Source organism: Salmo salar, chromosome 17 (assembly GCF_965601325.2).
Source record: "Salmo salar chromosome 17, fSalSal1, whole genome shotgun sequence".
Classification (NCBI taxonomy): domain Eukaryota; kingdom Metazoa; phylum Chordata; class Actinopteri; order Salmoniformes; family Salmonidae; genus Salmo; species Salmo salar.
In genome coordinates, this window is record NC_138307.1 from 54,582,527 (window position 1) to 54,592,777 (window position 10,251).

Sequence of the window (10,251 nt, forward strand, 5' to 3'; positions counted from 1 at the left end):
TAAACTCCTTGTGAGGGACAAGGTCATGGTCAACATAACGCAGGCAGACACTCTCCTGTTCAGCACCAGAGACATCTTGAGTACCATCAACAATTACTGAAAATTGTACAATCGGAAGAGACCTAATCTCAGCTGCAATGCCTTGAATGACTGTATTGGCCATGATGTTCAGAATTTCATTCTGTACTCCTAACTACCGGTACCCAAAACTACACAATTAATCAAAACAGCAATACCATTGCCTTAAACAAATCTTAGTTCAGTCACCAGTTTAAGTTGAGAGTGGGGGTATCTATGGCATTTTCCAATTATGTCCCTATTTTACAAGATAACAAAAAAATTTGAACCTTTCATAATGTTGCCAAACAAAGACTCAACAAACTTACCTGAGACTCCCTGTCTCTGCCAGTCTGTCCCTGCATATCTGTCCCCAACTCTGCTGTCTGTGTGCCATCTGTTGCCTGCTCTGCCTAATGACATCAATGTGAAACATTTCTATTAGCATTTCACTTCTTTCTTATGAACATTTTATCAACTAGTCTTTGAGATATTAGGCTACTAGGGTTCTTACTTTGCGTTTTGGTGTACTGAAAAATACTCTGATGTCCGTCTTTTTTCTTTTTTCTGCCATTTTTCTACCTGGCTGGCTACACACACACACAGTGTGTAGGTTATTTACAGTAGGAGATGGGCTTCTATCATCTTATCTTCTATCATTCTATATGGACTTCGATCTAAAAGGTAGCTAGCAAATGTGAAACGGATTAAAATGACAAGAGTTGACAGCTGTATGAGTTCACCATTTACACAACATATGCTGCAACCTTTTGTAATTTTAATAGTTTGTTTCATATTGGCTGGCTTCCAACAATAGCTGAATTTGCAAAGCTAGTGAGCGCCAATTCCGTTTAAGTGGTGTTTGCTATAATCTTTGTTACCCGAGTTAAATAAAGTTGAAATAAAATAAATAAAAGTTCCCTTGCGACAATTTAGCTTTTGCAACGAGACCATTAAATATATTTAAGACCATTGTCTTAAAATTAGAACCTGTTCAGTTTGGATTTCAGTTTATCGCTAACCTTATCACAGGGACTTTGAAGCACTAACTTACATCATCTGCATGCTGATTTCGGAATAAATTGACGATAGCAAAGATTCCATCTTTGACGAGGCCACATAAATGGAATAGGTACTAGCTAGCTTAATAGTTAATATTTGCGCGCTACCTCTGCATATTCAGCTAGTGTGTGTGCGCGATTGACTGGCTAACCTCATGTCAGTTACGTTCATTGAGTGCCTTTCAGACAGTAGATACGACCTCTCTGTTACGGAGCAAGCTAAGGAACTGGCAGTGGATCAAACCATTGTGAGGCAAAGGGTGGGGGTGTCGCAATCTTTTGAAACTTAAAAACGCGCTATTAAGTGTCTATAATCAGCACAATTGCTTTCATTGCGTATTATTCATATTATTTAAATTACATAGTTATGTTTCAGTGATATATTGGGGGGGACAAATCATATTTTTCCCAGGATGGGGGGGTCGTGTCCCCCCCGTCCCCCCCGGGATTTCCGCCCCTGGGTTGATGGATAACCATTGCATAGTTTTCACAATAGTTTCTCTCTTTTTTTATACTTGAAACGCTACCCAGTTCAATGTGCTGGGACAGATAGAGGTGACACAACATGGATAACGCCTGTGAAAATGCCAGATCAAGAGAATGGAGCTATGGTGATGGATACAGCCGCCATAGTATGGCTCAGTGGGGAAGTGCTCCCCCTGCTGGTGAAAGACAGTACCTCACCGAACAGGAAAGGGAACGCCAGTGGCTGAACCATGCGAAAGAAGCTGCCATACGGGCCCACTACAACTCCCATAGACAAAACTCTCCAATGGACTTCCGTGGACATGGGCCACAAGAGACCCAGCCGCCGCCTCTGTATCATCAGGACCATCACAGAATGGCTCAGAGTCAGAACATAAGGGATTGGTCAAATCTCTATGGACCCTTGAGAGGCCAGGCAACCCCTAATGTAACCTTACACCACAGTGGAGAGAGAACAGAAACATGGGCTAAGCATGAACCCCACTTCCCAAGCTATGAGTTTTTTCCCCCGCTCATTGTAGAAAGAGGGCATGAGGATATAACCCATCACCATAAAGCTGACCGGGATTATATGGTTGGTCGGATAGTGAATCATAACAATCTCCATTACTTGGAAAGCAAATGGCAGATGTTAGATCCCACCCATTTCAATGGACATGCTAGAGGACATTTTAATGAACATTCAAGGGGACATTCTAATTCCTATTCCTGGGTTCATTCTACTGAATGCTCAAAGGGATGTTCTAGGGGTGGCTCTAGTGCACGTTCTAGGGGTGGCTCTAGTGCACGTTCTAGGGGTGGCTCTAGTGCACGTTCTAGGGGTGGCTCTAGTGCACGTTCTAGGGGTGGCTCTAGTGCACGTTCTAGGGGTGGCTCTAGTGCACGTTCCAGGGGTGGCTCTAGTGCACGTTCCAGGGGTGGCTCTAGTGCACGTTCCAGGGGTGGCTCTAGTGGACGTTCCAGGGGTGGCTCTAGTGGACGTTCCAGGGGTGGCTCTAGTGGACGTTCCAGGGGTGGCTCTAGTGGACGTTCCAGGGGTGGCTCTAGTGGACGTTCCAGGGGTGGCTCTAGTGGACGTTCCAGGGGTGGCTCTAGTGGACGTTCTAGGGGTGGCTCTAGTGGACGTTCTAGGGTCCATTCCAGCAGGTCTCCCAGGCTGGACTTCCAGGCTAAGCATGTCAACCCTTTTCAAACTACGACCAACAGTTCTCCAGACATTCAGAATGCCAACATCACTCCAACTGTTCCTATGGTCAGCAACGAACACAGTGAAATAACATCAGGACGTACAACAGGTCCTGCGAGAGATTCACAATCACTTGTGCAGACCTTTACTATGACTGCACAGCAGTGTGTTTTTACGGATTTCCCTTCCACGGGAGGTACAGAATCTGGTGTTGTTGACCTAAAAGCAGCCACGGTAACAAATGCAGACATCCATGGTATACTAGGACCTAGTGTTCCTTCCCAAGCCATAACTCAACAAACAGATCATCTTCCTGGCAATGCTGCTCTGGTTTCTCACACACAGACCTCTACCACCCCTGAACAGCAACATGCTCCCTCTCCTTCTCTCACTGAGACACCTCAGGAAAAACCTCCTCATAAACATAAGATCTCACTCAAGGAAATACAGCACTGGCCCCAGAGTGTTTTAAGATCTAAAAATGGATCTGTAAATGGGAATAACTCAACACAAGACCCCTCTCAGTCCCAACAATCCAGCGCAGAGAAGATGGAAGTTTTACAAGCAGGCAAAACACAACTACATCTAAACACCAAAGACTACCAGGCGAGGCCCCCTGAGAGGTTTAGTGCTGAGGACTCCACTATACGGCTGGAGATTAAGTCCACCCCCAGGTACATGACCCTGGCGTCAGTTGCCACCGCTCCTCCGCCCCCCGTGGCTATCGTCTCTCCAATGGGTCCACAGCAGTCCCCAGAGCCCATGGAGACAGAGAATGCAGGCAATGAGCTGCCATTTAAGATTTTAGAGGCCTGGTCCATCAGCGAAAAACAGTCGGAAAACCTGTGGGAAAGAGCTAAAGATGATGCAAGTTCTCTCTCTGTCCTAAATGAGATGGTTCAAGTTGAGAGTCTTATGGAGTATGACAAGCCTATAGATGCATCTGCAACATGTTCAATGGCATCTACAGGAGAGGACAATGAGGTCCTTCAGGTCATCACACAGATGGACAAGAGATCACTTTCACCATTTGTCCACACCAACACTCAGGCAACTGATATTGTGTGCATCGGTGGTGCCCAGACAATCGTGGAAGGTAGCTCTCATGTTGCAGATGAGAGAACTCTTGATTTGTCCACAATTGCTGAAGTTCAGTTCAAGTTATGTGCGCTGCAGCAACTAACAATCACAGAGGCAAAGGATGGTTGTCTAGAGGCCATATTGGAGAGGTATTGGGGAGGGGATACCTCTAACCTGGTAGAAGCTTTAAAAGATAAAATGGATGAGAAAATCATGCAGGATGTGTCTGCCTGGGCAGAGAAGGCAGTGGTTCTCTTTGCAGTCAGTGGTATATCACTGGGGGAAGTGGTTGAGAAATTTCCCATTCCAGTACATGTTGACACCTGTTCCCAAGTGGGTTACAGGTCATCATGGTTAAATGTCAACGAGAAGCTGAATGACATTGACAAAGATTCTGGAAGAGCTTGGTCTCTGTGGTTCATACCAGATAAAGCAGAGGAGAGTTCCAAAGTGGTTGGGGGTGTCCAGATGGATGACACCTTCCACAGCAAGATGGAGACTGTGGAATTGCCTGCACAACAACCTGTTGTAGATGAAGCAACAGACTCAGACCCCCCAACAAACGCAGACTCCGAGACGGAAACCCTTTCCCCAATGATTTTGACCGTCCTCACACCAGAGGATGCTGTGAAACTGCTTGCTGAAACAGAGGCACCAGACGTAGACCTCAAAAAGGTCATAGACCTCACAACAGACTCGGACACAGAACCCCTTTCCCCAATGAATTTGACCATCCTGACATCTGAGGATGCCATGAGACTGTTTTGCCAGATTGAAAATGGCTCTGACATCCAACTCGCGTCCCCTGATCCATGCTCTGAAAACAAAGATAAGACACAGACAAACAAACTAGAGAATATAGAAAGTGGCAGCTTAGATAAGTCCTGCTACTGTCCTTGTATTATTGAAACTGACAATGGGTTTGAAATGGGCCTATGCTCCAGTTGTCAGAGAGAGAAAGGATTGCAGCAAGGTACAAGATGCATAACAATCGCTCACTGCTTTACCATGTCAGATACAAATGATCAGGAGACAGAGGTCCCTAAGGACTCTGGGGGGAAGGTGACTGTTGACAATCAATGCAGGGACAAGAAGCAGATACATTCAACTGAAGAAGAGGGTGATGACAATCAATCCAGTGACAATAAAACACAGGGCGAAATGCAGCAATGTACAGGCGTCATACCGATCATTGACTTTTTTTTCTGGTCAGATGCAAGTGAGGATTCAGATCAGGAGACAGAGGAGAGCTATAATGAACAACATGCTCAGATTGAGGCTCATGCTTCTAGTGTTAAAATGACAGAGCCTGAAACGGGTGCCAAAGCACCATGTGAGTCAGCCCAAGAACGTACGACCCAAAGCAACGTCAGTCATGGTTCTGAGAATAGGGAAAGATGGCAAAAGAAGGACCAAGACTGTAGGACGAGTACATTACCACTTCCCAAGGTTGAAAACCCCTCTAAGGTAAGAGCTAACATCATAGAAGACAACTGGTGTTCACCTATAGAGGACTGTGGTTCACCTGTAGAAAAGTATGACAACGTTGCTGACTTTGTCACCCAATACAAAACCTGCAAGTCAAAGAAAAAAGTACAACACAAAATGAAAAAGGAGAAGACCCTCCATCCAACGTCATCTGACAGGCAAAAGCACAAGAAAAGCCATGGGAAAGCAGAGAGGGGAAGGTCACCATCCCAAACCGCTAAGTGCTCTGGGTTGAAGGCAACTGTGGATAATCAATGCAGGGACATGATGCCACATGCCTCACACAAGAGGAGACATTCAACTGAGAGTGATGAAAATCGATGTAAAGACAAGAAGAGGGGATCATCAACTGCGAAAGAGCGTGAGGGCTGTCAATCCATGGACAAGAAGCCACCGAAGAGTAGACATTCCACTGAGAAAGAGAGAGAGGACAATCAAAGTAGGGACAAGACGTCACAGAAGAGGAGAAATTCAACTGAAACTGAAGGCAGGAACTCTGACTCCAAAGAGTTACAGTGTCAGTTGGTGGACAGAGAGAGGGGCAGTGGAAACTCACTCCTGTGCCCTGGGGTGAAAACCCTCCATGTGCAGGGATCCTCAACTACCACCGTTCCTCTCAAACTCTCCATAAACATCCCCAAAAAGCCTTCCATAAACACCTCACCCTCAAAACATACTGAAGTCCCCAGAATGCCAAAGACTAAAGCCCAGAACAAAATTAGCAGACACCGCCCCCTTGCAAAGTCGGTGTCTCCTGTTGTCAAAGAGAGGCAGAGGAATGGCTGCCAACAAAAGCAGACAATTCAATGCTTAAAAATCAGATTGGAAAAGCTGTCCTTACCCAAAAATCTTGTCAGGAAATGTTCTCCACCAAGCCGGAAGAGGGAGGAAGGTTCTCCACAAAGCCAGAAGAGAGTGGAAGGTTCCCCACCAAGGCAGAAGAGGGTGGCAGATAGAGGAGAGCCTGGGGGTTTAGGGATAATGGTCTCTAAGAATCTTGACTTGTCCAAGAAACTAAAACGTAAGGCACAGAGCAACTTGAAATCCCAACAGAATTTGCCAAAGATTCCGAAGGTGTTGAATGGAAGTGAGAAAGGAAGGTTTTCAAAAAGTGAGTGTAAGAATGACTCGCTGCCAAGGATTCCGACGCTTCCGAGGACTCCAGAGGTTTCAAAGGATTGGCATGAGAGAGAGAACAAGAAAGAGACATCTCCCAGTCCTTCACCTGAATCACAAATGCTGAACAAACCTGCAAGAGTGGCACACAAGCCCAAACCTTTTATCAAGCCTGCCAGTCCCAATGGTTACAGCCCAGGTAGTCATGCTTGCCCTAATCCGGCCATGGTGTCACCGTCACATGGCAACGTAGATTTTGGGGCAAAAGTCTCTGCGAGGCAACAGGTGTTCTATGATTGGAAGAGTAGCTTTGTCCCGACACCAACCCCCCGGACTCGCAGGCGATCAGGGTGTCCTCCAGAGGAAGTGGAAGGTCAACAGGCCAGTCCCAGGTCCAGCTCGGAGACCAAGATCATCCGATCCATTCTAAAACGTGTCGATGCTCCGACGAAACCAAAGCGGAACATCAGATTTCCATTGAATCCAAGGAAGGTGCACTACTTCAAGCCCTGTGAATATGAAAATGACATGTTCAATAGGTCCTACACGGATCCTGAAGATGCACAGTGTTCTGAAGACGAAGATGCTCCTGTGAACTTCCAGAACACGAAGGAACAGCCCCCCGTTAGGAAAGAGAAGCGGCGAGACATAGGGGAGCTGAAGCCTGGACCAAGTGGTTTTTGTGAAAAGCGCTTGAAAAGGAAGTGGCCTGCTGACATTTTCATGAAGAGTATTCATCAGGCAAAGCATTGGACGAAGTCTCTCCATTGTGAACCTCCGAAAGACTTCAGACACTCGGGTAAGGACACCAATCACAAGCCACTGGCAAAAGAAAATGTCATGTATTCCCTCAAAGTTTTTGTGTAATATGTATAGCTAGCATTGACATGAAAAACGAACACACAGAATAACACACTACAGGTCAATATTTAGATACATTTTGTTGGATTTCCAGTCATTGACAAGTTCTTCTGGTTACAGCAAAAAAAACTGGAGTTGGTTACAAGTGGTCAGAGAAGCAGAAGAGGCCAAATGAAATTGAAGGTAAGTCGCAGGCTATGCTAGCCTCACATCGTAGGCTACTTTTACAATTGCCAATGATTTCCCAGTATTTCAAACTGTTGTATATGTATTTTTCCTTTTAGAACAATCTCAGACCTACACTGACTGACTGTTGGGTTCTGATTGGAATCATCTAGATGAAAGGGTATTATGTTATTTATAGGAGATGAGTAGTGAATGCAACTGTATCATGCTATTTTACACAGGCCTGTGAGTCTGGGTCAATATGACCTAAGCAAACTTGGGAGTCAAAGTGAGAGGGGTGACAGAGAATATGGGTGAACAGACCGGTGTATTTCCCAAATCTCACAGGATGTGACTTAATACATTACCATATGTAATTGATAAGCGTCATTCGATTTGATTTCAATCACGTTTTGACCGGTCAAACAGGTATGGAAAGATTTGTTCAAATCAAGAGGGGTGCAGTCAAAAAGTGATTGCAATCAAATGGAACGACCCATAAAGTAAAGGGAAAGCTTGGGGAAGATGTACTTGTTCAAAGTGTACAAAAACTTCACTAGAAAACAAGCCTTATCGATGAGAACGTCAATACCAACTTGTTAGGTAACTGAAACCTATGTAAGTGTGACTTGTGTTGACTGGGTTGGAACATGTTCTAGCCGTGTTCTGAGTATATTCTGAGGTAGTGTTCTCAGGATCCTGTGTACGTTCAATAGATTTTTGAACTGAAAAGTTGCCTTAGTGATCCTTCGTCTCCACTTGGAAAGCCAGTAGCTGGGGGACGGCTATTTCCTACAGTGCTAATGTGAATATTTCTCACCTTCTGTCGTGAAATATTGCCTAAAAGATATGACATCTGTTCCGGTTTGGATTACAATGGTGGCAGAACCCCCTAGCTTATACAACAAATAATACATTTATTGCATATGGTTCACATGTTGGTCAATTTGCCACCATTCTTCTCCTGTTTCCTCCTGACAATAGTATGTTAAAAGGTGGAAATGTTATTATGTTCTCAGCTAATGCAATCTTTGGCATGACATCCTACTCAGAGATGGCAATTGTATTGCATGCCCCCACCTCTCTATCCGGTCAATGTACTCATTGTCTACATTAGTGGCTCAGCATATCAGCTGGCCCTAGTTACATTACATTAACTCCCACACTTCTCACTTATGCTTGCCTCTTAGGTTCCTCTCTGAATGCAAGCCCCCTTCACAGTCACCATCCAGGTTCCTCTCAGAATGCAAGTCCCCGTCACGGTCACCATCCAGGTTCTTCTCAGAATGCAAGTCCCCGTCACGGTCACCATCCAGGTTCTTCTCAGAATGCAAGTCACGGTCACCATCCAGGTTCCTCTCAGAATGTAAGCCCCCCTCGTGGTCACCATTCATCCTCCAGCCAGGGGAGAAGAGTTGAGCCAACAGCCAGGCACCATAGCGCTCCCATGGATGAATGGAACAAGCGGTGGTCAGGAGAGACGTGATTCGTAAGCATATCAGTCGGCCATGACAGGACACACCAGACAGAACAGTAGTTGATGGCAACCTGCAAAGACAATACTTTTACCTCAAACCTGACATCGTGCCTCTGCTGTTCTTTTAAAAAAAACTTGAAACCCTACATATTAGGCTACATTATGCAGTTTACTTTTCTACATGTTTTCATCTGTTTTTAAATGAATAAACGCCTGATTTCTCTCCCTAATAATAGGTTTGGTTAGCTGTGGTTGAAGCAGTCAGATGTTTGTATTACATCCTATGTACATGTGTTATTGTTACTCTTGACACATAAGGGTGTTTGGTTACCCGTATTCCTATAGTATTGTTTGCCTACATTGTTAGGGTACCGTCATAGTGATGGGATTGGACATTTTGTTTGTTTACAGTATTTTTTTAAACTATTTCTATTGCAGCCACAACCAAAGCTTAAGGGAAGTAACCAGACAACTTTTTTTTATATATATGTTATTTTTTGACACTGGTGGTAAAGTGGGTAAATGTATCATGGATATCGACATTAAATGATGTTTGAAAGCCATTATGTCGCTTTGTTTGATGTGATTTCTTGTACTGGTTTATAGTTTTGTGGCCATAGATGTTGTTTTGTGGCCATTTGCTAATGTGTCGGGTATTGAGGAATGTACGTACTTTACAGGTCACGGGTTTTATACCACGTCTTAAATTTGTCAATCCCATGTTTTGTTTATAATATCTGTCTGTTTTTGTAAGTTTTGATGCTGTATTGTTTTTTTTATATATATACACCTCTGTTCTGTATTGTTATGGCACTGAACTAATATAAATATGTTGTTGTTGTTACCTATCCTCTCAGACTACACAGCATCCAATGAAGATAAGTGTACTATTATTTACCCCACCACCAGGCTAATACCACATTTGAGACACACACAGTTACACCACCAGAGGGAAGCAAAGTACAATGTTCCTTTCATTTCAGTCACTTGCTTGTGCAAGGCTTCTCCAATGTGTGAGACTTGAGAGACTTATCTAGAGGAAAAAGAAACGCACACCTATTTAGGCGAGGTGCTGGCTAGTGGAGTGGAAAACGTGAAAATAAAGGAGAGCCGCACACTCTAAGAGCTCGGATGCAAAAATGTAATGTCCAACGTTTCAACAGGCAAGCTGTCTTCATCAGGGTATAATCACAAACGCTGCAGGGTGACTCGTTTATATAGTGTCAAAAGACACACACAGGTGTCTGTAATCATGGCCAAGTATGGCCTAATAT

At 44.5% G+C, this 10,251-nt stretch overlaps 1 protein-coding gene across 5 annotated transcripts in view; it reads left to right on the forward strand.

The window, feature by feature from the left end:
• ttll12 (tubulin tyrosine ligase-like family, member 12) overlaps nt 1–9,821 on the forward strand; it is a 43,984-nt gene extending 34,163 nt beyond the window's left edge. For 4 of the 5 annotated variants that reach the window (XM_014153124.3, XM_082963866.1, XM_082963865.1 and 1 more), the window contains 3 exons: nt 1,650–7,273; nt 7,456–7,518; nt 8,691–9,821. Coding sequence is in view for 2 of the 5 variants with exons in the window: in XM_014153108.3 (XP_014008583.3) it covers nt 1,684–7,273; nt 7,456–7,518; nt 8,691–8,986 (5,949 nt within the window). In the remaining 3 variants the exon portion in view is untranslated. Of the gene's footprint in view, nt 1–901; nt 7,274–7,455; nt 7,519–8,690 lie in introns of those variants that run through there. The other variant, XM_082963863.1, reaches the window with a different exon arrangement.
• The last annotated feature ends 430 nt before the right edge of the window (nt 9,822–10,251 follow it).